The sequence below is a fragment of the Numida meleagris genome, chromosome 6 (assembly GCF_002078875.1).
Source record: "Numida meleagris isolate 19003 breed g44 Domestic line chromosome 6, NumMel1.0, whole genome shotgun sequence".
In the NCBI taxonomy this organism is placed as follows: domain Eukaryota; kingdom Metazoa; phylum Chordata; class Aves; order Galliformes; family Numididae; genus Numida; species Numida meleagris.
This window is the reverse complement of record NC_034414.1, coordinates 56,553,135-56,579,237: the sequence shown is the minus strand read 5'-3', so window position 1 is coordinate 56,579,237 and position 26,103 is coordinate 56,553,135. Positions and strand designations below refer to the sequence as shown.

The 26,103-nt window shown below is 46.7% G+C and overlaps 1 protein-coding gene across 4 annotated transcripts; it reads left to right on the top strand.

The window, feature by feature from the left end:
- On the top strand, positions 916-10,245 carry DACT1 (dishevelled binding antagonist of beta catenin 1). Of its 4 annotated transcripts, none has more exons than XM_021402736.1 (4): positions 916-1,264; positions 3,329-3,461; positions 5,065-5,127; positions 7,643-10,245. In XM_021402736.1, exons 1-4 carry the CDS (start codon positions 941-943, stop codon positions 9,376-9,378), a joined length of 2,256 nt encoding a protein of 751 aa, XP_021258411.1. In that variant the 5' UTR covers positions 916-940; the 3' UTR covers positions 9,379-10,245. The 4 variants fall into 4 exon arrangements, with proteins under 4 accessions (XP_021258411.1, XP_021258409.1, XP_021258410.1 ...); XM_021402734.1 differs by having other exon boundaries at positions 7,529-10,245; XM_021402735.1 differs by having other exon boundaries at positions 5,065-5,220.

Below are 26,103 nucleotides of genomic sequence, written 5' to 3'. Positions count from 1 at the left end.
ATTCTCTACCCCTCAGATCATGCTTGGAATTCAGTTTTTGTGCTATTTGCAGTGTAACATTTTCCTTTTTTTTATTTTCACCGTCTGCATTTTTCCCCCTCCCTCTTTGCACCGCCTGCCCATTGCAAACCTAATTGCACATCCCAGCCTGCAATTAGTTTACGTGCCCTACGAAGTTCACTTCATTACAGCTTTTTGGGCTGTGCAGCAACACCTCTCTGCTGCTTTGATCCCTGTGCCCATGCTGCAGCCAGCATCCCAGCACAGGGCTGCCATTTTCCCCTTTGCTTTCCAGCTTCAGCACCCTCTCCTCGCCCTGTCACTCATTCGGGTGGGATATCGGCATCGTGGAATTGTTGGAGTTGGAAGGGACCCTTAAAGGCCAGCTGGTCCCAGGGGGGCTGCAATGAGCAGGGACACCCACAGCTCCACCAGGTGCTCAGAGCCCCTTCAGCCTGACCTTGGGTGTCTGCAGGGATGGGGCACCGCCACCTCTCTGGGCAACCTGTGCCAGTGCCTCACCACCTTTACAGCGAAAAACTTATTCCTGATATCCAATCTAAATCTCCCCTCCTTTGGTTTGAAACCGTTTCCCCTTGTCCCATCGCGACAGCCCCCGCTGAAGATTTCTATTTCAGACGCGCTGGGCTGCTGCTGGGCTGTGCTCCGGAACTGGAGTTTTTGGGGAGCTCAGCGAGGAGCTTTCGGTGGAGCAGACGGGCACAGCGGGCACCACGCACCCCAGCGGGGGCTCGGGCGGGGCGGCGGAACACCGCGGCCGCAGGAGGAGGAGAAGGAGGACGAGGAAGCGGGCGTGGAGCCCGGGGAGGGCGGAGCGGCGGTGGGCGGGCACGGGGGGGCGGCAGCCGGGGAGGGAGCCGGGTGCCCCGCGGCCCATTCGCGAGCGGTCGCGACGGCGGAGCGGAGCGGCCGAGCCGCGATGAAGCCGAGCCCGGCGGCGGCCGCCGCGGCGGGGCCGGGGTTGGGGCAGGCGGCGGGGGGACCCGATGCTCGCTGGAGGGAGAAGGGCGAAGCGGAGGCGGAGAGGCAGCGAACCCGCGAGCGGCTGGAGGCCACGCTGGCCGGGCTGGGCGAGCTGGAGTACCTGAGGCAGCGACAGGAGCTGCTGGTGAAGAGCCTCCTGCTGCGGAGAGCCCCGGGAGCTCAGGGCGGCCGCGGGGAGCAGCAGGGCGAGGGGCCGCCGCCGCGCAGTCTGGAGGAGAAGTTCCTGGAGGAGAACATCCTCCTGCTGCGGCGGCAGCTGGTGAGCCGGGCACGGGGGGGCTGGGGCGGGGAACGTCGCCGTGTCCCGCGGCACCGAGCCGGCCCCGGGGTTGCTGCGGTGCTCCCCGGAGAGTGCGTGCCGGGCGCCGTTATCCCGCCGCCTGCCCGCCCCAGCCGTGCCCTCTGCCCGCGGCATCCCTCGGGGACGCGACCCGGCGACAAACGGGCGGTGAAAGCAGGCACGGGACGGGACGGGACGGGAGCGCCGGCGTCCGAGCGGCTCCCGGCGGAGCACAGCGGCGGCCCCGGCTCTGACAGGGTCTCTCTTCGCTTCGGTTTGGTTCCCTGATCCGGGCTGGCGGCTGCCTGGCCCGACTTCCATTCAAGGCAAGAGATGCGCTCCCGTTGCCTTGAATGGAAGTTGGAAGCGAGCTCCTGGGTTGGAACCCCGAGAGGAGGTAACGAGCGCTCTGGCACGGCCAGGATCGGGCGCCTTAAAAGAAGGGATGCTTTTGTTGGGAAGGCGCTTTGTAGCTGGTGTGGGAAGAGATGGAAGGCGGCAAGAAGCGGCAGATCATTTTTCAATGAAAATAGCGTACAGCTGTGCCTGGCCTTCTTTTGTGCACGGCTCAGCATTTGCTTTCACCGAGGGAGAAGCAGGACTGCGTGATTTATTTGCTCGATTCCCCTCTCCCCATTTTTTTTTTTTAAATTTTTTTTTTTTTTTAATTTTTGGCTTTGTAGCCCTTTGGCCCATTCACTGTGCCATTTCGAGAATTATTTCCTTCTTTACAGAACGCCAATGAAACGCTCTTGCTGCTCACTCGGCAAGGGATGCCAGGGAGCCGCAGTGAAGTAGCAGGGATCCGTTGCTCAGGAAAAAAAAAAAAAAAGGGATCCGTGGTAGCGCTCCATTCATGCACTTGACATTGCGGACTGGGACCAACCGCACTGCTCGCTGGGGGGACGCTGGTGGCAGTAGGTGGCGCAGAGTCACCACCCAAACCCCTCTGCTCCGAAAGGTGCGTGAAGGTTGGCTCGCCCCTTTGGTTCTCCAAGGATGGTGTTCAACGCCAGCGCAGCTTCCAATGGCCTTGTTAATACCGGCAGCGTTCGCTTTCCCTTTGCCCGAGGATTGGCCCACCCCCGGGGAAAGGTTGTCCTTGATTTAATGGGTTTAGAGCATCGAAACTCTTTGTGCTGAGCGTATCAGAGCACCGCTGGGCGCAGATCAAATGATGCACTTAGGAAAAAAAGAGAAACCTTCCTCCTGCTTTCCTCGCTTTCCCCAAAGCCAGAGCGATGAAAGAGTATGAAGCAGAGCGGGTGATGGATAAGCAACACTGTAATACACACAGGGAAGCTGATTGCATTGACCGTGGGTTAAAGAGTGCCTCACAAAATCATTTCTTACTGCTTATTTTATGCCATCAAACTACCTTCATAAATAGCCTTAAAATTTGTCTCCCAGCAGTTTTGTACAATTACAATGGGAGAAGAGGAAGAATGACTCTTCCTTCCTGTTGCACTGCTAAACTCATAAAAGAGCTGTGATCCCGGCTCTGGGAATCCTGCTGCCTATACGGGTGGAACACGGGCTTACACTGTGCAGCAGAACGAGGCGGTTCCCACACGACAGACACTTGTTGGCAGAGCTGTGCCATCCCATTGTGTGAACAGATGCGCGCTCTGACTAGCATCACTGTACTGGTGAACGTCCCCTGTTACATTGGCAAAGCTGTATTTTCACTGAAGGAGCCCATTTTGTATGCACAGGTCTGGTTATACCATGTCATACAGAACAGCTTTGTTGTTACAGCTGTGTTCTCGCAACGGAGTGCTTTGCCAGCACAGTGTATTGTGGGGCATGCTCCTTATGTAGAACTGGCTGGAAGAGACTGGAGTGCCTGCATAATTCTTCAGTTAAGTATTTATCCAGAGTGCCTGTCTAGAATGTCAGGACTTTCTCCTGTTTTTATTCTTATTTTTTAAAGAACATTGACGAGGCATTCACGTGGCCCTCAATGCAGAAGGCCAGTTGTCCTTGGAACCCCTTCATGCCTGCCCCACTGAAGGAGCTGATGTTTGCCTTCTTGTTTTCCAGAACTGCTTGAGGAGGAGGGATGCTGGCCTATTAAATCAGTTGCAAGAGCTAGATAAGCAAATCAGTGACCTCCGTCTGGACGTGGAAAAAACGACAGATGAACACCTTGAGACAGACAGTCGTCCAAGTTCAGGTGAGGGCAGTGGTCAGCAGGATGGAGCCTCCCGTGGTACCTGGAATTAAGCTGCCTGCGGTTCTCAGTGCTGCCGCCGTGAATATCTATAGCACGTTCACGCTCTGATAGTGCCAACTAGGGAAGTTCACCTGCTGCTGGAAAGGTTGCTGTTTGTAGGCAGCACGTTCAGAGAGGTGTTTCAGGCTTTATTAGATTTTCAGTGCTTGGGCCATTTCTTTCTCAAGGCCACCCACAAAACTTCCAATCCTCCTGCATATTAGGAAGGCGGTTGCAGGAAAAATAAAAGGGAGCACCAACAGCAGAGGAAGGATGTCAGAGTTGATCTTGTAACCAGATGGAGTGCTGAATCTAATAATTTAATCCCTGGTGTATTGAATTTCATTCTGTTCTGACTGTGCTGGAGCCAGTAAATGGCATTTAACTGTGGGGAACCTTCCATAGAGGATCTAGTCTTGTTCTGACAGCACTGAAGAGTGGAGGACTACCAACCAATCACTTGCACTGTTAAATCCATTGCTTAGTTCTCATTTGAATTTGACCCGTTCCCATACTGATTTGTCAAATGCTTTTTCCCTGTAGACTAAGGTCTGCCTAGTGCCAAGCTTTTTCTCCTCTTGGAGGTGCTATACATTTTAATTCCCAGGCTTTTTTGATGAGCTAAACAGGTCAGTTCATTAAGTCACTCATTTCAAGGCATTTTTCCAAGCTCTTAAATAGTTTTATGGCCCCATTCCAGTTTTTTAGCTTTGTTTTAAGCTTGCTAGATTTGAGGACTAGGCACACTGTTCTAATGTCTTTCTTACCAGTGCCATAGAGCCTGGTGAAGTCATTTCCCACCTGCTATTCATTAGTCCCTTTGTACATCCAACAATCTCATTAGCCTTTTTTTTGGCCATATCATTAAGCTTGATGGAGCTACTTTTCCATGCTGACTAAGTCCTTTTCAGGAGTATCGTTTTCCAGGATACATCCTCATTCTGTAGACATGCCCAGAATTCCTTTTTCCTAAATGTACAATTTAAATCTTGTTTATAGTGTGTTGCATTTTTCTTAAGTAGACCCAGTTTACCTGGAAACTTTTCTGTCTGCACATTATTTACCATTTGCCTTTCATGTCATCCTAAATATTGTACCTATGTCTAGAACTTCAGTGAAAATAATGGATAGCACTGGGCCCAACTCTTGGCAAAAAATCTGTAGTCAGGTGATAGCTGGGGAATTTGCATTGGAAGGTATAATGCACGATTAAATGAGTGGGCTGGCCAACACAGCCTCAAGCCTTCTTGCTAAAATCTGTAATCCCCTGTTAAGGTTAAAACCTCAGCCCCTGTAAAAGCTAAAAAAAAAAAAAAAACAGTTTAAGATTTCATATGCTGAGCAAAGTTGTGTTCTTTTAAGTGCTTTCCTATTAAACGGAATTCTTTGTAGCACTAAGGATATTGCTAAATTGTGCACTGTTTTTTTGGACGACTGAATGAAATCCCCTTACTAATTGCAAGAGTAAGCCAACATAAACATGAGCTGCACTGCCTTTTTAGGGGCACAAATGGTAACTTTATGTAGACATAACTAATATAAATGCAAACTCTTATTTTTATAGGGTTTTATGAGCTGAGTGATGGAGCTTCTGGATCGCTCTCCAATTCGTCTAACTCTGTCTTCAGTGAGTGTTTATCCAGTTGCCATTCTAGCACTTGCTTTTGCAGCCCTTTGGAGGCAACACTGAATATCTCAGATGGACGCCCTAAATCTGCAGGTATAGTAAAAGCAGGTCGAATACATCATACTCCAGGAGGTGGCTTTGGCTTTGGAAATACTGCCTCAGGAGTATCTGGGTTCGATTAACCCTTCTTCTTTCCATTTGATGTGCTCTGAAAAGATTCCAGTGCCTATCATATACATGCGTTGCAAAGAAGGACTGTTTCCCCTCCACTACTCCATCTTTACTTGTGAGTCTGCCACCGTAAACACATGAAAATAACACGTGAAAATATGGCAGCTGCTCTACCCAGCAGAGGGCAGTGGTACATACGCACAAAAATACATTAGTTGGCTAATTTCTCGTGATTTCTTTTAGAAAAGTGTTTTTACTAAATAGCAATAATTAGAGGTACCTCTGCTGCCATGCAATATAGACATACCATGGTCCTTACTGAAAGTGTCTGAGTAGGGAGGTAGCTGCAGGTTGCAAGTCGTTCTGTTTGCAGCAGTCGGCTTGTTTGGTTCTGATGGTGCTCAGTACCCAGGTGACCATGCTGAGGTGTGTTCTCCATTTGTGTATTAGAGACGAATAGACATCATGAACAGAGCAAAAGTACTTTGTCTCTTTGGCAGAGAGCTGTTGAATTTCTTTTCTTTTTCACTAGGCTGAAATTCCAATCTTTAACATGTGTGACAGTAAAATAGGAAGGCCACCTCTGTCTGTTGTCCAGGAAGGACACTTCAGTAGGACTTCTGTGATTGAGCATTACTGGTTGACATTGCAGCCATACTCATTCAGTGCAGTCTGGGTTGTGGAGGATGCTCCTAACCATAGTATTTCCAATTTCCATTCTGCTCTATAAAGGTTAACTTATAATGAATTTTTGTGTATCGAGGATAAAATACTTCAAGCTCTTCTGACTCAGAAATGGGAGAATTCAGCCTGGGATATGTTGATTCTGAGATGCTGAGAACTCCTCTAAGTTATCCTTTGAGCAGCTTGAGGTAATTTAATGTTCCCTGTTGAAAGGTATATCAGCTAAACATAAAAACTTGCATAAGGCTTTCCAGCAGATTACTTTGCTGTTTTTTTTTTCTTTTTTTTTCTGTATGCAACACAAAAATCTAAAGCTCTCATTAATCATGCTGTCTCACTTATAGGAATGAAATTTCTCAATCTGGCATGTTTCAAAGAAGTCTTTTTGGCAACATTTCCTGACTCTGACATAGAATTTAGGAAATGTGGGAAAACTGGGAGGTGATCTGGAGGAAGTTCCTGTTCCTAACTTCCCTATTCTTTCTCTCCTGCCCACACAGGAACATCATCGCTATCAGCTAATTTCATCAAAGTATGTGAGACCTCTTTTGAAATAAGCCTAAGATAAGTAGCAAGCACTGAGCATTCAAATTAGAGCACTCTGGCTGAAGTTTCTAGCCCAAGGGTAGAAAACAGGACTGACAGTGATCTGCCAGGATCATTTAGGTTGTCCCCCTAACCAAGAAGACCAAATGAACTAGACCTTAATAAAATAATAATCTTAGGTGCTTGGATTGAAGCACTGCTACTAAGGTTGCTTGTATCTGACGTAAGTGCCTTAGTTATTAAATCTGACTCACGCATCTTGAAAGGCACTGGACTTCTCTTGAAGAACTCTTTGCAGAGCCAAGGCGAGGACAGTGGCTGTATTGACCTGCACTCCTTGTACTTGCGTGGAAATATTAGCCTGTTTCCCATTCTTTAATTCATTATTGTTCAAAGTGAATACCTGTTACTGACATTATTACAATTATAAAATAGGTATGATGTTCATATTAATAGAAGAGACAATAATGATAAAATTAAATCTGGATTTTCTTTTATATTCCAAGATACACTTGGAAAAATATGGAAGTGAAATTTGTGAGTAAGCTAGAAGCAATTCACTGGTCTCTTGTCTATGTTTTCATGTTTCCTTTTGCATTTAGCAAAGTAAAATATAAAATTAATGCATGCTGAGGCCCACAGCGAGTTATACAAGTGACTGTGTAACACAGAAACATGGTTTCTGAGTGGCTTGGATGTAGAACAGGAAGCTCTCAGCAGCCTGGGAGCAGTTTTGAAATCGATGTAAATATTCCCAGTAGGGCTGTGCGTTTTATTTTTTCAGTGAAGAAGTTGTGTTGGCGCAAACCCTCCATAGATGCAGTTAGGAAGAAACCCTCAGACCCTTTTATAGCTGTTGAGCAGCATCCCTGATTGTGAGGTTTGAACAGCAGTGCTGTAGTGAAAACACTTGTGTAGATGAGTCCGGAGCCCCTGACAGCGTGTGAAAAGCAGCAGAACTGTCACTGGCAAGCTCTAAACTCTTCTAAATGCCTTTCAGATCTCATAGGCTGGATGGATTATAATAAGGAAAGCCAACATGAGGACCAGACCGCGGGCTCTGTCTGTCGCTCTTTGTCCACACCGCACTCAAATTCCCTCGATGTCGTTGCAGATGTCCACCCAAAGTACCAGTGCGATCTGGTGTCTAAAAACGGGAGTGACGTCTACCGGTACCCCAGCCCACTCCATGCGGTAGCTGTGCAGAGTCCCATGTTCCTTCTCCCTGTGACTGAGAACCCCCAGCGAGAAGAGGAGAGGCTTGGCTGCGACATTACCGATGTTTGCGCCGGATCTGAAACAGACTCAGGAAAAGCAACTGATGCCTTTCTCCCACCGGGCTCCTGGCCTGCCTCGTGCCCGTCTGCCAGCAAGAGGATAGACGGCTACATCTTAAGCCTGGTTCAGAGAAAGACTCACTCTGTAAGGACTAACAAACCAAGGACAAGTCTCAACGCTGATCCCACCAAAGGGATCTTGCGACATGGCAGCATGTGTGTCAGGCAGGCTGCTGGGGTGGTTTCACATAGCAACGTCGTGAACCTGAAGAGCACGAAGCAAGTGAGCTTGCCATCCAGTGGGGCAACTGCTTCAGACAACACGGCTCCCTCCCCACTCAAGCAGAGGCCGAGGGAAGCAGGTAGTGAGCAGGTGGAGAGCAGAAAGGTGCTTTTGCCGGCGGCTTTTCCACCCAGCGAACTCCAGAGCAAACACCAGCCGCGGGGTGCCAAGGCAGTGCCTCCAGAGCTCAGCCGGCACGCGGTGGCTGCCGCGGGGGATGTCCCCAAGGAAGGCAGCCAGCACTGTGCTGCATCTCCCAAAGAGAGCCCAGGGAAGCCGGTGGTGCTGCAGCCAGAGACCAGGGTCAGCCAGCCTCCCAAAAAGGTCCTGCTGAAGGGCAGCTCGCAGGCGGCTCACTCGTCATCGCCTCCTGTGGAGGAGCGGCCCGCGCTGGACTTCAAAAGCGAGGGCTCTTCCTCTCAGAGCCTCGACGACGGATTGCTGGTGAACGCCCAGTACATCCCAGCCCAGCAGCAAAGTGTTAAGCTCCACAAAGGCACCAGGAACGTCAAGATTTTGAAAAGCTCTGCGCTGAAGCACAGGCCGCACCTTGCCAGTGGGCTTGAAAACGGTACACAGGCCTTGCGGGAGAAAGGCAAGCCGATCAGCAAAAAGTGCCGCTTTCCCGATGAGTTGGATACAAATAAGAAACTGAAAAAGCCCTCCTCAAGGGGGAAGCGCGGCAGCGGCCTGCAGCCAGAGCCAGGCCTCCAGGGGCGGCCAGCTGGCCTGCATAAATCTGTGATCAGATCGCACGGACACGGCCGGGAGGTGGTGGTGGCCAAACCAAAACACAAACGGGCCGACTACCGCCGGTGGAAGTCATCAGCGGAGATCTCCTACGAGGAGGCCCTGCGGAGGGCAAGGAGGAACCGGCGGGATGGTGTAGGAGTCTACACGCAGGTTCCTCTGCCATACGTCAGCCCCTACGCCTACGTGGCCAGTGACTCGGAGTACTCAGCAGAGTGCGAGTCTCTGTTCCACTCCACCGTGGTGGACACAAGTGAGGATGAGCAGAGCAACTACACAACGAACTGCTTCGGAGACAGTGAGTCCAGCCTGAGCGAGGTGGAGTTTGTCGGGGAGAGCACCACCACCAGCGACTCTGATGAGAGCGGGGGTCTCATCTGGTCCCAGTTTGTCCAGACCCTCCCCATCCAGACGGTCACTGCTCCGGAGCTGCATGAAAATGCGGCAAAGGCCTTTGTCAAAATCAAAGCCTCCCATAACCTCAAGAAGAAAATCCTGCGCTTTCGGTCAGGCTCCCTGAAGCTCATGACGACTGTCTAGTGAAGTGACTTGGTGGAATGTATCTGTTTCTGCTTTCAGAAGCAAGGTGCTTTTGTGTACATATTTCCACAGATTTTTTTTTTTATACAAATATTTAAAACTTAAGGTAAATTATGTCACTTGTCTTCAGAACTTGGGTGGATACTAGTGCCTTTTAAATGGAAATAAAAGACCATTACACTTGTTTAAAAAACCATAACACTGCCATTTCAGTGGTGAACAGCCTCCAGTGCGTAGTATCAGAAGGCTTTGAAAAAAACGTTCATGTTTCCGGGAATGGATGGTCCTTGCCTAGATTTTTCCAATTCTGAGTCTTATACAGGGTATCAACAGCTTAAGGTCATAAATTTTTAGGGGGAAAGGGGGAGGGAGTGTGGGTGGTCTTAATGTTTTTGCTTGTCCCTTTCTGCTGCTCCTGGTGCCACATCTTGAACTTGTTCCTCCTGACAGTCCAGCCTGTTTTGTTTCTTTTTCTTGTTGATCCTCTTCTTGAAGCTGGCCCCTGTCCTCCCCCAACCTTCTCCCATGAGGAAAGGGCTCCTGTTAAATCTATCTCCAAGGTTAAGCTGCCTTCTCGGGAGTGCACTCTGCTCTGATTTCCTGGGAGTCCCAGAGCGGACTGTGGTGGTGTTTGGAATAAACTGCTGGAGCAGCTGACCAAGGCTTAGTAACTTCAGTATATTGTGTAAAACTGCTTTTGAAAAGAAAAACAAACCATATGCATGTCACGTGCATGATTATCAGTAGTTTTAATATTCCTGTTGATGTCCGATTTACTGTACATCATCAATGGCTGTTTTTATATATATATATCATTGTGTAAATTAATATAACACATCATATGCTGTAATAAACAGTCTGTTTTAATATTTTTTTTAAAGTTTGTTACATTGGGACAGACTCAATCCATGGTTTTATATTGGCCTTGTCACCACCTCGGTGTCTCTTTAATGTGGCCTGTTAGCATTCCCTGGAATTTGGTCGTGCAGGAAATGGAGCAAGTTTAAAATGTTGCTGTGTATGTGATTTGTACTTTGAGAGAACTGGATTGCCATGGCTCCTCCTATTCTTCCAGCGACCTGCGTTTTTTGAGGGCAAGATGGGATTGAGGAGGCTTCTGCAACCTTCTGTAGGGAATCTGCTGTAGCAGGGTGTTGGACTTGATGATCCCAGAGGATCCTTCCAACCCCTGTGATTCTGTGATTCTGCAATTCTTTGGAGTGTTGCTTATGAGAAGCTTGCATTGTGGAGCAGATGGAAATGTAATATTAATCCTCCTCGCTTCAGGGTACTTGCAGACCTTGGTTGGTACAACTGAAGGGCAGATGGTAGGGTGCTGTAACCAAATGGATCTGTGTAATGCAACAGGTGTCCCTCTGAAGTGATTGGTAATTGGATTGCCCAAAGTTGTGTGCTCTGCCGGGCCAAGGAGAGTGTAGGCTTGGTGTGCCTGGTAGGAGTTTCTGGGGTATGTGTGCTGCCCATTTGGTCCATAGCAAGATCAGCTGAGCAGATACATTCTTCCATGGTTCCTCTATGTCCTTCTGGCTGTCACCTGCTGTAAGGCAGAACAGTGCTTTCTCAGGTTTCCTTGCGTAGCAAATGTGGGAAGGAGAGATTCACCAAGAATTAAATGTCTCTGTGAACAGCTTCTAAGACAGTGGTAACGCTTGTTCTAAGTGGTGGATTTCATCTTCTTAATTTGCAGGGTGTAGTGAATCCTTACCTGTTAGATGTCTCTCATATTACATACTTTCCGTTACTTTCTGTATGGGGCCATGCAGTATGGTCAAGTTTTTGGGTACAGGAACCTCAGAAGTCCTTTCATATCCATCTCCCATGATACAGGAGAAGCTGTAACTCACCTTAGTTGGTCTGAACCCTCCTGTAGCTTCACACATGGAAGGGCAGCTTATATATGTGTAGAAAACACAAAATGCTATATATAAATATATACATTTTATATATTAACATACAATAATTATTCCAGAAATTGCTGGACAATGGCTGCCACTACAGAGAGGGGAGAGAAGAAATGTTTGTTACTCAACACAGCACTGCAGAAGCTGAGAGCAGCTCAATACATCCTGTTAATAACTGACGGGTGTTATATCAAACAAAGGGAATGTCAAGAAGCTTGTCAAGCCTAGTGGTTTCTTTCCTAGAATATCTCTTAATCATGCCACATAATCTCTCTTCAAGCAAAAAAACCATGTGCAAATCCCTGTAAATCTCAAAGGTGTAGCAGAGAGCAGAGAGGAGCTGCAGACGTGCACTCTGTGTCTGTAAAGGAGCTGCTGGTGGGAAGGCAACCTGACCATTGGCTTTGGAAAGGCAAGTTCTAATTGCAGTGCTATAGTGCATTGTCTCTTACCAGCTGAAGGAGGCTGGTTTCCAAAAGCAAGCTGCTGAATAATTTCTCTTTTGATAATTGAGTAAAAGAATAAGAAAATAACTGCCTAAATGTCACTAAGACTGTGTCAGCTGCAACCAGTGCGTTCTGCAGCACTCTCGTGGAATAGCTCATACCAGATGGGGAAATGTGCTGATGGTATCTCTTTCAATTGCATCTGACTCCTTTAGTTTGCAGAAGGAATTTTCCTTTTCCTACATTATTTAGGTAAGCATCCCAAATCATTTGAACAGGCCTAGATTTTTTTGTCTGCTTTTTTGTCTTTCCCCTTTTCTTATTTATTTATTTATTTAATAAAAGATCTTACAGAGCTAGAAAAGTACTTGATATCACAGCACATTCTCTTCTCTGGTTCCGATTTAGGAAACACACCTCTGTTAGTAAGTTTTTGCAATGCTAGTTTGAAAAACATCTGCAAATCTTGGAGACCAGTTAAATACCTGGCACTTCTTTAAGCTACCTGGCATTCCAGCTCTGCCGCCTTGAGCCCTTACCAATGCATTTTTCATAATACTCGTGTTATCCCCAGTGCTTATGGCAGTATTTGGAAGTTAGAAGCTGTGAGGTTTGTCTTCAGTGCCCTGGGGCCTATGTCAAGGGGAGGGTGAGTTGTGGTGAGGATGGTTGGGTTTATACCCCTATGCTGCATGAGCACAGCAAACACTTAACAAGAGCAGACCCTTTTGTCTGGGTTCCTTGTGATTTAGGCTATATAGTGTTGCTGTACATCTCCCAGCCTTTCCCTGACCAAGTGCTTCAGAGGGAGTCTATCCAACCCTCACAAGCTTTCTAGTTTTTCTCCTCACATGAAGTTCATCTTGGATAAGGATTGACAACAGATTCCCAGTAGCAGAGTCCTGTACCTTCCCTAATCCCAAATCTGTTTGTTGGCTCTAAGAAAGATCAGAGCTCTTCAGGTGGCAGCCAGCAAAGCCATCCCTGAGGGACTCAAATCCCTTTTTGCCACAAAGCGCAAGAAGATTTATATTAGCTGTGATGGGCACTGAACAGATGATTCACCACACTGGGGTTGGCTCTCCTGCAGCATGTAATAAAGGCATTTTTAATAGCTGCATCAAGCATCTAGCCTGTATCTTTGGAGGAACAAACAATCATACCCACAACTAAGCTAGTATGAAAAAATGAACCATTCTCAACTCTTTGCAGTGTAATACTCGCATTGATGGTTCCTGTGCACAGTTCCGAGAGGATACAGAGACTGCAGACCAATAGAAACAATTTGTAAAGCCCAAGTCTATCTTTCAAATCTGCTTTTCCCATGATTTGCTCTAAACCTCCAAAGGGATTGTGTTGAGGCTCCTTGCACGGCATGATGTTTTATTTCTCTGGCAAAATAGAATAGATGGATCACTGCGGTAAGAAACAATTGCGCTGGGACTTAAAAATCCCACAATGCTGGAATGAGGGGAGACATATGGAAACATGTGGGAGATCAGTTAAAAGGGATAATAGAAAGTGCTTTTTTTTTTTTCGCACAGCAAGGAATTTGCTGCCACAGGCAATAGCTGCACAGATGTAATGTCAGCGAGTTCAAAGGAGACAGACAAGGTATTACAGTAAGGAGGGAAGGATATGTGCTCTACCGTCCCCAGTTAATGACTGTGAAAGCTGGGAGGGCCATGGGGTGAATGGACTGCAGAGAGTGGCCAGGCTTGCATGGTCTCTCCAAAGATTGTTGCAACTGTTGATGAACCATCAGCTGAGAAGACTGTGATCTTGGTTCAACTTCTGGGAGTTGTCTATGCAACAGATTTCCTCCAGTCTTCTTCATTCTTTTGTGCTCACAACTGTTGCTGAAAATGAGGTTTGCGTTGCTGTGCAAGGAATTTTACTTAGCATGCTTGGTTGATGGCGGCATATACTTCTTCAAACAATGGACATGTGTTTCTGGTCACTCACATCCTATAGCAAAATAATTTAATTCCACGCTTTCACATGCGTAGTCTGTGCTGAAGTCCTGTATGAATACCAACTCAAGCAGGACTGGTGGTCTGCCTGAGGGTAGAAGGGCTCTGTAGAGGGCTCTGGATTGTTAGGTTGATAGGGTGAGTCCAATCATGTGACATGCAACAAGACTAAATATAGGTGCTGCACCAGGGTCACAAAAACTTCATGCAGTGATATAGGCTTGGGAAACAGTGGCTGAAAAGCTGCCTGACAGAAAGGGACTTGGAGGTGCTGGTTGACAGCCAGATAAACATGAGCCAGCAGTGTGCCCAGGTGGTCAAGGAAGCTGATGTCATCATGACTTACATCAGAAGTAGTATGGCCAGCAGGACTGCGGAAGTGACTGCCCTGTTGAACATGGCACTGGCACATCAAACATTGTGTTCAGTTCTGAAGAGTGTAAAAGAAGGGCATTGAGTTCCTGAAGTGTGTGCAGAGAAGAGCAGTGAAGATGGTGAAGGGACTAGAAAATGAGTGTTATGAGGAGCAGCTGAGGGGACTGGGGCTGATGGGTCTGGAGAAGAGGAGGCTGAGGGGAGACTTCATCACTCTCTACAACTGTTTGAAAGGAAGTTGAAGCAAGGAGGATGTTGGCCTCTTCTCTTGGATGACAGGTGATGGGATGTGAGGAAATGGTCTCAAGTTGTACAGGGGGAGGTTTAAATTGGTATTAGGAAGAATTTCTTTGTGTAGACGATGGTCGATTATTGGAACAGGCTGCCCAGGGAAGTGGTAGAGTTGCAATCCCTGTAGATATTTAAGAAATGCATGGATGTGGCATTAAGAGAGATGGTTTATTGATAGCACTTGGTAGATCAGGTTGATGGTTGAACTTGATGATCTTGAAGGTTGTTTCCAACCTAGATGATTCTATTATATTGAACATGCTCCCCTTGTAATGCAAACAGAGTTATGGTCATAGTTGATATATGAGCCTGCCATAGGCATCACTGTTGGGCAGCTATTTTACATCCTTTTACAGTTGCTCCTAAACTGTAGAAAAAATTGATGACTTCCAACTCAAACAAACTGTCCTACTGGCAGAGCACTAGGCATTTACTGTACCTTGCCTTGGGATTTTGCTGTCCATGGAGAATTTTATTCTTTCTATGGTTCTTCTACACAGACACTTCACTCCAGCGGTGCAACAAATGAGGGCCTGAATCAGTGATGGCTCCCTTGAACAGCTTCCAGTGCAAAAATGTGGACAAATTTGGTCCAAATGATATTGGGAACCATGCTAATTCTAGGCTGGAGTAAACACCTAAACTGTATATATTGTACCTGTAGGGACCTCAGTTTGGATCTGCTCTTTTTGTGCAGAATGACTTATTAATGTAAAGAGAGCCTATTTCTCAATTAATGGCCTTTGTTTCCATGCTGTATTCCTTTAAGATCAATAAAGTATATTAACATTAATAACTCGGTTTCAATGAGCCAAGCTCTGAAAATCTGGCTTTTGTCCTTTTTAAAGGAGTTGCAGTCCTGTGAACTAAGATTTTCATGATAAACTCGACAGAAAATGTATACGATTTGGACTCTGTCCTCATGATGTAATGGCTTTGCAAGCAAATTAAGTGTTTTCTCTCCCCAAAAAGGTTCTTCTGTGGCCAAAGGCAGGGATCTGGAAAGCCTGCAACCTATTGAAAAATATGTTCCCTGTGTCTCCTTGCACTCTGTGAGCTTTGTGTCTTACAACATGGGCTTTTCTGGAGGGCAAGCATGAGCTACTAGGAGAAGGATATAATCAATCTTCATCTCTGAAGTGCTCATGCAGTAAGTGTTTAAGCATGTGATTAAGCTCATTCTTATTCAGTGAAGCGTTTCAGCACATGCTCTGTGTACTTCACGGTTAGGGGTGAGCTAAGCACATGCTCAGGAGTGCTGGTGGATCAAGGTCTCTAAGCTTGTATTTGCAAGCGTTCCAATGAAATGCATCTGCTTGTGCCAGATGTCCTAGTGACATCTCTTGGCTCATGCTGGAGGGACTCCGTGGTGGCTCCCTGCTCTCTCTTCAAAGCCAGACTCTGTATGGTGCAACTTGCTTCAAACTGTTCACCTGAACTGGCTAGGAGAAGTATCCTGGGTCTGGAAGTGCTTTTAAAGGAACAGATGCTTTTGTTATTTGTTGTATTTGAGGTGGCTGAGCTAAGACACTGAGAAATATGTAAAAGCGAATATGCTTGTGCTCTGTATTGATAGCAGGACTTTCTGTAAGCCCTGGGAGTGGGACTTGAGGGAAGAGGCAACCCTTTCTACATGTGCTCACTTCTCTCAGATGTCCAGGTGGAGCTGGAAGATCGATGCTGATAGGAAGGGCCAGGCACACACACAAAAATAAGGCTTCTGAGATCACAGAATCATTAAGGCTGGAAAAGACCACTAAGGTCATCCAGTCCAGCCATCGACCCATGCCACCATGCCCATGTCCATCAGTACTACACCTCCACAGTTCTGGAATACCTCCAGGAACAGTGACCCCACCACTTCCCCAGACAGCCTGTTCCAGTACCTCACTAATCTTTCAGAGAAGACTTTTTCATAATAACCAGCCAACATCCGTTCTTGTGCTTAGCTAATCATACTTGAGTCTCAATCTGGGGCTCTGGAACTAGCAAAAGACTAGGGTCTCAGGGTTACCCAGTCTGGAGAAGATTGCTAGAAAGCACAGAGATACTGATTCTGCTGGGCTTCAAGGAAAGCTGTACTTTGAGCAAACAGTAAAGCCAAGGGAAGGGTTAAAAGTTTGTCTTCTCCTCCCAGACACATTATTTACAGTTGGTTGGTTTCCTTTTGGAAGGGACTGCTGTAAAATGAGACGTTCCCAGTGTTTCAGTGGGTTAGACCTATATCACATTACAGTTTTCTTTCCTTGACTCTTGACTGACACCATTTCCTGAGGTTGCTCTTCTCTCAAGAAGGCAAATTCGGGAACGAGTAAGAGTTTGCTGAAAATCCAGAACCTTGGAAGGCAGAAATGCAGCAATGTCCTTTTCTTTCTAGAAATAAGGTGAGTCCTCTATGCTGTGTCATTCTCTATGTCTCCTAGTGCAGGGCAAGGTCTGGGAAAGGAGTGGGAGAGGAAAACCATCAGGTTTGATAAGAGAGTACTCTGTAAATCCAGTTGGAGCAGCTTGCAGAGGCCATGGGACCAAGCACAGGAGCAGCACCTGACTGCATCACGCGAGCAGCTATCTCACCTGGTGGCCAATGAGGTCAAGGGCAGTGCTGGCTATCGACCTGGGTATCCAAATCACTGCTATTGCTTAAGCCTCCTTTGTGCCTCCAGGCTACTGCAGACACCACACTCACTCTGGTGTTTCCTCAAATGTTTTTCTTTTCTTCTTAATTGAATGAACTGTGGCTTGTCATTAAAGCACAAACACTGTATGAAATTGAATTTCTTTCTTTTTCCTCTTTTCAGACATGGTAGTGTTTTCCTAGATCTTCAGTTGCTCAGATGAAAAGGAAACCATCCTCTTCTCATTTGCAACATGTCTATTTTTTACAGGTATCTTCTGAGATTCAGCTATGGAACAACACAGATAGACAACACATCACTGTCTTCTGGCACTGTGCAGAACACTCCAAAGCAACCCTGTATCTGCACAATACCCTGATACTCAGAGATATTTCTTTCTGATATCAGCACTGGGAGGTTTGGATCTAACTCATTCCACCCAAAGCCCATCACCCATCAGTGCTTCAGCTGATGGTGCTCCTGCAAGGAGGTTTGGTTGCCGTGGATGGGTCTGGATGAGAGGAACACAAGTGCTGTTCAAAGGTCACCTCCCCATGGCTGATAAATGGTGGTGGTTGGCACTTCCAGGTGCCATGGATGGCTCCTGTCTTGTCCTTGTCTCTTCTTCCTAATTACCAGTTCTTATTTAGTTTCCATGTGAGCTCTGTGATTTTCTCCTTGCCTCTGCAGAGGCCTTGGGTGCTGCCCAAGGAGAGCTGGTGCTAGGGGAGGGAAGCTCAAAGGCAGAGGGAGCCTGGAGTGAGAGGATTGGAAGGGGATCTGCTGGGGAGAGCAGATCCAAGCTGTTCCCCATCTCCTGCATCCAGATTTTGGACCCTCAGCCATGATATTAGGGGCTAAATCCCTGTTATATGGTTGTAAGCAGTGAAAAGCTGAGCCTCAAGGATGAGTAGAGGGCTGGAACTGGTTTTGTTCAGCCTGGAGAAGAGAAAGCTCCAGGGGGATCTCATTGTGGCTTTTGAGTACCCAAGGGGGGCTACAGAAAAGTTGGCGAGAGACTTTTTGTCAGGGGTTGTAATGGCAGGACGAGAGGTAATGGCTTTAAACTAAAAGAGGGTAGGATTAGATTGGACACAAGGAAGAAATTCTTCACGCTAAGAGTGGTGAGGTGCTGGCACTGCTGCTCAGGGCAGCTGTGGAGGTGGCCAAGGCCAGCCTGGATGGGGCTTTGGGCATTCTGATGTGGTAGGAAGTGTCCCTGCTGACAGCAGGGGTTGGAACCAGAGGATCTTTAAGGTTCCTTTCCAACCCACACCATTCTGAGATTCTCTGTCTGATTTGTTGCTGCCCTGCTCTGCTGAGGCCCTTTTTGTCTGAGACGAAGTGCCTCAGGAGCCTCTGGAGGAAGCACTCTCAGAAATGTTTATTATTGTTGTCAAATGATAAGTTTCCTTTCTACCCTGGAGATATTGATCTCTACTGTGGTCCCCACAGCTTCCTTTTTCCTGTATTGAGCTCTGACACATCTCTTGAAAGATGGTCTTAGCCATGGAAGAGGCTTTCATTGCTGAGCCTCTGACATGTGTCCAGGCATGTGTCTCCCCAATGGTACAGTTATAAAGGCCTACTATGCCCCTAGGTGGGTTGCTTAGACAAATGGCACTGTGGTGCTCTGAGCCTTCCTCTCTTCCCTCCTCTCTCTCAATAAAGCAAAATTGTTCAACCTTCCTCCTTGGTGCTCTCACTCTTGTCTGAATTTGGCCTTTTCTCTCAGGCAGCTAGTGACAAGACAAGAGGGAATGGCCTTAAGTTGCACCAGAGGAGGTTCAGATTGGATTTTAGGAAATATTTATTCTCAGAAGAAGTGATGAGGTATTGGCACAGGCTGCCCAGGGAGGTGGTGGAGTCACCATCCCTGGAGGTGTTCAAGAACCGTGAAGATGTGGCACTGATGGACATGGCTTAGTGAGCATGGTGGGAGTGGGTTGGTGGTTGGACTGGATGATCAGGGATCTTGGAGGTCTTTTCCAACCTTAATGATTCTGTGATTCTCTGAAGTCATGCAGCTGTGGAGGTGTTCCTTATGACTTCAGAGCACTTTGGTCTAAGTGAACTCTGTGGATCCATTACAAATGTATGAACTAGGAAACAGATTTCGCGTTTGGAAAACAGTGAGCAGAGAGCTGAGTTTTTCTTTTTTTTCTGGTGTGTTCTCTCTACTCTTTTTTCATTTCTTAATAAAAGCATCATAATATAGGCAGGAAAGACAACAAAATAGGTGAAAATAAATCACCACCCCTACAGGATATCACAAAATCAATGCTTTAGCTCAGGAGAAGAAAACAAAAGGCTCTTTGTCCTGCCAAAGAACACTTATTGATATCAAAATAAAACCCCAAAGAATTGACTGATCTGCTGTTACTGGGGGTAGCAGAAAGGAGAAATGGGAGACGTGACGCTGGGCAGAATGTAGCTGGTCCTTGTGCTGAAAAGTGATGCCTCCACGTGCTGACTTCACTCTTGTTCTTGTTGCAAGACCATTTTTGTGGTGGTCAGAGCTGCATTCAGAAACCACTTATGGTGTGCTGATGAAAAGGCCAATTTTGTGAGTAAACATCCTAATAAGCAGGTCTTGACAGATGGTTTGTTGCTCGAGCCCCACACAAACCTATAGCTTGTGTCAGTGTCTCCACCAGATGTTTCCCTGGAGAACCTCCCGGCAGCATGCTCGGGAGCTCTCAGCTTTCACAGCACGCCTGGCTGCATCCTGAGGAGGAGCCCTGGTGCTTGCTCAACAGATTGCAGGGATGTCTTTGGGAACAGCAGATTCCGGAAACGTGTTTCTCATAGCACTGATAAAATCAAGCTCCTGATGGAGCCTGTGGGTGACTAAGCAGGGTAAGCGAAGGAGCCTGTGCGTGGCAGCTGCTGCTATCACTTGGTTCAGGAGCAGAGAGAACTGTCCAGTGCCACGTGAGGCAGAACAAGAAACCCTTTGTATACTTTAGGTAACCCTCAGTCCTTTTTGTTATGGTATTTTCTTGTTTCAGTCTTTGAAACATCTGTCTTCCTTTCCCTATGTTTTCTAGCAAATCACAGAAAAATTTATTTAGCCAATGATTCTTATCGATGAGTCTCTTCCTTTTCCCCATTTCCTCTGTGAGTGATGAGCTGGTCTGAGCCCCAGGACCCTACAGTCACTCGCAACATCAGATGTGTTCTCCTCTACAGCACAAGTATTTCAGTTCAGAGCTGAGGGAGAAATTTCACTGTGTTCTGCTGTCTTGGGGAGCTCATGGGACTGTGTTATTGTTTCTATCACCTGTCCTTCCAATTAGGCCACTTAGATGTGACTGATTTGCGGTGTTTCTGGTGGGCTGTGCAGGGACTCGTGGCTCCCTGCCTGACACCGTCTCCAAGATCAGCAGGAACAGAACTGAGGTTCAGAGACTGCTGTTGGCTACTGCTGCCCTGCTGAGGTTGGCTGTTGGAAATAGGCTTAAACTGATGATTCTGGGTGAAATTAGGCTGAGTTCCTTCCAAAGCGGTAGAAACTCTGCAGAAGGAAATTATGCACCAGTTTGCATTCTCTCGCAGAAGAGATGATCTCTGGAGCACTGGGCCTCTTAGCTTGGTTTCATGGGCTCTCCATCCCTTGTGTTTGCCCCTGTGATGGTCTCATATCTGAGACATCCCAAACTGAGAGCTGTGGGAGCACTGAGGTCCCCTCCTGCAAAACAGCTTGTCTGGCAGCAGGCTGCCCTAGGGCCCTGGAAACCTGAATGGTGGAGGAACCAGATGGGTGGCCAGGCAGGAAACTCAGCAGGTTTCTGACATCTGGAGCCCTGTGTGAGTTTCATGGGAACCTGGGCAAAATTGACTCACCTTGTTGAGATTTTGCTGAATTGGTGAATTCCTCCGAAATGCAGTTTTGCCTGAAACCTTCCGAGCAGGTGCAGTATCTTCAGCTATCTCCTGGAGATGATGACAATGCGTTCCCCTGCGCTTTGCTGCATGGGTCTTCTGGGAGTCAAAGGAGCACTTGTGTACTGCTGAGCCCTCTGCCAGCTTCCACGTTCTTGAAGTGGTGTTGAAAAAGGAGGATATGGGAAACTGGCAGAGATGGGTGAAGGATGCTGGCAGGTTATCCTGGCCCTTAGAAAATCATTGTATTCTCCTCATTGCTCTACACCTCATCCACCTACTCTGTCTTGTCCTGTAGACTATAAATTCTCCATATTAAATTAACTCCCCAAGTTCTCTATTTGTTTTCACAGCCTCTAGCTGAGTTTCCTACGTGCTGCCCTAATATAAACAGTAATAAAGACAGCTCTGTCCTGCTGCAAACCACTTCTGAGGATGTTCCTTCTAATTCTCTTCCTTGTTTAGCGTTGTATCATTAAAAGGCATGAGGTGGTTAATTGGAGGCTTACAGCTTTTGTGACTGATGCAAACCAGTGTGTGAGTAATTGCTCGCTGAAAACGCTCAGGTGAATGCTTTAAAAGAAAATGCTTTAAAAGACACAGATGGCCCTGAGCAGAAGGCTCCCTGCAAAAGGTCAGAGGAAAAGGTTAGCGATAGGGCTGCCCTGAAGCTGGGAAAAAGAACCTAATACCTGGCCAACTGGTGAAGAGCCTGGCTAGACTGCAGCTTTGTTCCCCAAAGGGGGCTGCCGCTGCGGCGGAGCTCCTACATCAAAGCTCTCCTAAAAAAAACACAGCAGAGATCCGTATCACCCAGCCTGTGGCACTGGGAAATGGATTGGTTGACAAGTCAGAGGCCCTTTTTGGGCAGATGGCTGGGTAGGAGTCACTGGCTGCTTGCAAAATCTCCAAACCAGCCTTTAATCTGAGCGTGATACTGTATGTTTTAGCGAGCATCGAGATGTTTATCTCGGCTGCATTAGTCACCAGGAGTGTCTGCTCCCAACATTTTCTCTTCAGTACCTTTGCTGCAGGCTTCTTCCCCCAGGTTTTGGGACAGCTGTGGGCTAAACACTGCGGGATTCATTGGGCTTTCTGTAATTTTGATGCGGGACTATTCAGGAACAAGTTGACTAGGTAATACTGTGCGGAAGAAATGTAGTGCCATGACTTTGTGTTGTCGTGGACTCTCAGAGCCTTGCCGAGGAGCCAGTGCTCTGAAAACTCTTATTGTGCTCCTAAACAAATAGTTCTGTCTTGAAGACCATAAGAATAACAACTACAAAGCTGTGATTCTCCCAACCTGATGTTAAGTGCTTTGCGGTGCCAAAGGTAAACAGGATCAATCAGTCATCCTCCTGGGGATGGTCTGATGGCAGCCCATGAATCAAGCCTGGCTTTGAGGTCACTTTATCTGCCCTGAGTTGTACAAGCTGACCAAATTGGGGTCTTGCTCTGCATGTGCAGGCTGAAGAGTGCAAGGCTGGGTCTGGCAGGGTGCATTAATTAGGTGTAGCCAGTGTAAATATATCTGTTTTGGCGGGCTCTGCAAGAGGATGGCACCCGAATGTGTGAGCTCTGGCCATCTCTGCTCTCCTACAAAGCTGATACAGAATCATAGAATCATTAAGGTTGGAAAAGACCACTAAAATCATCTAGTCCACCCATCACCACCATGCCCCCTAAGCCATGTCAGTATTGCTGTGCTGCATCTGCTGGCTTGGCCAAACAACAGCTTGATGCTGCTTTTACTTCTGTGCTTCTGTACCTGTGGCTTATTTCTGTCTTCTTTTGGCTAAAACAAAAAAGAGCTTAGCTTAGCAGGGAAACAAAACTCCCAGCAACGCCTGCAGAATGCAGACAGTTTCATAGTCTGAAGTTTTGCTAATCCAGACAGTAACATGAGCTCAGGGTGTTCAGCTGAGGTCCCACTATAACTTTGCACACCATCCAGTGAGATTTAGAGCCTACCAGGTCATGGGCTGTGCACGCAATTAAAAAGCTCCTTTCCCCAAGGGGTTCACAACGCAGAGACAGCATATTATCCTCCCAATTGGTTTATTGCAGCAAACTGGGGCACAGAAGTCAGATTATCCGAGGGCACGCTAAGACCGTTCATACGCCGTTGAACTTGGAAGAGGCATTTTTTTGCGCCATCTGTATTCAATCAATTTGTCGTAAATTCAGAGTGCCAGATCCATTTTCTGGGGCCATTAAAGTACACAGCACTTGTGTGAGGCTGCAGCTGTAATCCAAACGTGGGTATCCAGAGAGTGAGTTGTGCTACCTCTCACTGCTGTAGAGAACAAGAACCTGGTGGCCCTGGTCTTCTGAATACAGCTTCTCTTCCCACTTGAGCCAACTACAAATTGGACTGTCACCTCCAGCTGTGCCATATGCACCTTGGCTATACGTGTAATGCTTGGATAGACCTTGGCAGGGAGGAAAATCATTGCTAGGCGTTACAGAAGTCTTTGCAAAGCCTCACTCTGTGTGAAGCAGGCTCCTTCCTCAGCCTACTTCCGAATTTGGCTTTTAGCTCTCCAGCAGCCCGCTGTGGCTGTGGTTCTGACAATATGAGAATGTTGAGAGGAGCCCGGTTCATCCAAATGTGTACAACTGCAGCTCCTGCTTTTACAGCATATATTCAGTGAAGCAATGCCTTTATCTGCAATACTTAGTCTTTATCTACCATCTTTTCAGTCTAAAGCTTTTTTTGAAACGCAGATTAAGTAATAACAGCGTAGGATAATTGAGTGCATTTTTTCACAGTGACTTAATGATACTTATCTATAGCTACTGAAAAGCAAGGATAACATACTGTGTGAGCTGTATTATCTTGCTTCTGAAACAGACCAAGTTTGGCATTAGGGCTTAAGTAATTGAAATACAGCTCCTTGTACTAAAGCCTGTTTGTTTATAATAAGCCCTAATATGTCTTTCTAATGGACATTGCAATGTCAGAAGCACTGATTGCTGACTCTGCAACCTGTGAGGTTAGTAGTGTACAGAGTGTGGAGGTCATACCATGTCACAGATATATTGGATGCCTCTCCTGTTAGGTGAGGACAAAACCCATCTTGTTGCTGGAGGAGCTGACCTTGGGCATCAGTGTTTCTAATGCATGTTAGTTTTTTTCATGGCAGGGGAGATGCAGTTCTGAGCCTGCTCTGCAACTTGGCTTTTGTGGGTAATTAGTTGCAGCACTGTTGCGAGCAGACCTTACAAACCCACTGAGTGATTTTTTTTGAGGGACGTGGCTTAGTGGGCATGGTGGTGATGGGTTGACTATTGGATTAGATGATCTCAGTAGTCTTTTCCAACCTTAATGGTTCCATGATTCTATGACTCTATTTGCCTAGGTGTCCTGGTGGAACAAAGTGATGGGCTAACATGGAGGTGAAGCTGGACTCCCTTTGAATCCTACCAAACAAGGAGGAAAACATAAATTACAGCTCCCCCTAAATCCTCAAACACGTGAGCCTTTTCCACAGCAGGACAGCCTGCACATCTTCTTGAAAGAATGGAGGATTGATGGGAAAACAGTTATTTTTGAAGTGGATTGCTGTCCAGTGTGGCATTTTAGTCTCTCTTGCATTTGTTCAGGCTGAACATGACAGTGTGTCTCTGGATAATTTTCCACCTGCCTGTTTTGAATATCAGATGGAAGTGTTTAGCTGGTGAACTGGAATGGTGCCAGATTTTGCAGGAGCCTTTTCTCTTGAGTTCTGCTGTTTTTGTAACTACTTAGATGGAATTATCCAAGCATGCTCCTGGCTGGCATGGGGTAAACGCTGAGCAACACAACGGGAATCGACTCTTCATATGTCAACACAATTCCGTAGTTAATGTCAAGGAACAAGTTACTGGAGCACATTTAACTGTAATTCACAGGTTCTCAAAGGGACAGAAGGGTATTTGATGCTGTACAAACCTGCAGAATAACCCTGACCCATCAGCACAGTCATTCCAAAAACTGAAAAAAGTCATTTGCACCATTTTGTTGCTGGATTGAGGTGCAGTGTGCATAAATGTGCATGAAAGCTATATTGCTGAGCATGACTGAAAGCCTCTTTTTCTCTTAAGCATCCTCTAATAGGATGGAAGTAGGACAATTCAGCCAGGTAATGCGGAACTTTGAAGTTAATGGCTCTATTAGGTATTTAGCTGCATGTATACATATTCACATTGGATACCTAGGATAACTGGAATACTGAAGTTAGGATTTCTAATTGACTCACCTATTACTTCCTTGTGCTGTTTGATTGGGGCTGATCATGAAGGAAGAGGTAGCAGCACCAGCTGCTGTTTTCCCTAGGGGAAAATGAACGCTACCATCTCCATTCTCACATGCAGTTGGTATCTCCACAGTGCAGGAATTTGTTAGCTTAAAGCTTCTCCCTAAATGGGTGACAACTCTTCTCTGATAAGCTGTGGCAGCCCTGCATGTGAGACCTCAGACACCAAATAAACAGTGCTGGCATCAGATAATTCTGTTTAGAATGCCAAAGCCTTAGAAGTATCCTATCTTTTGAAATGCAATGGTTTTTTTTTCATGGGTTGTTTACATCTTCCTGCAGTGACTTCATGTCATCTGTTAGCTCTTCAGTGTCTACCAAAGATTAAACCACTGATCCTAGAAAGTATGTGCAGGATTTTGTTTCTTTTTCTTAAGCATTTGGGGAATGATTTATCTATAATTCTTTCCCCTGCTCCTAAAAATTCTGCTGAAGTGCTGATGGGCAAAACAAAACTTGTAACCACTACTGACGTAGCACTGGCAGTGTGCTCCAAGGGAACTGTTGAGGTCAATGGGATGGCGTTGGGAAAAGACACAGATGTTCTGTGCCCACCGTGCAAAGCTGTATGTCCACGGGCCTCAAAGCACTCTGGAGAATTCCACTTTCTCCCTTTAAAACATCAGGCGCAAATTGCTCTTGTAAAGATTACAACCTTTGAAGGAAGATCTGTTATTTGGACTGGAAACTTCCAATACTTTGGAAGCTGTGAGCAAACAAGACCAAAGCTGGCTGTGTGAAATCACTGGGTATGTCAAGTGCAGAAGGGAAAGCACCAAAAAGCTGAGGGCTTTGAAACTGTTTATCTAAGTTTCTTTCATGGCCCCTCTTATCGCAGCATTGCAGCACCTCCCGGATGGTAAGACGTTTATCTTCTTGCCAACACCCTCGCAGGGTTCCTATCCCTATTTTAGTTAGGA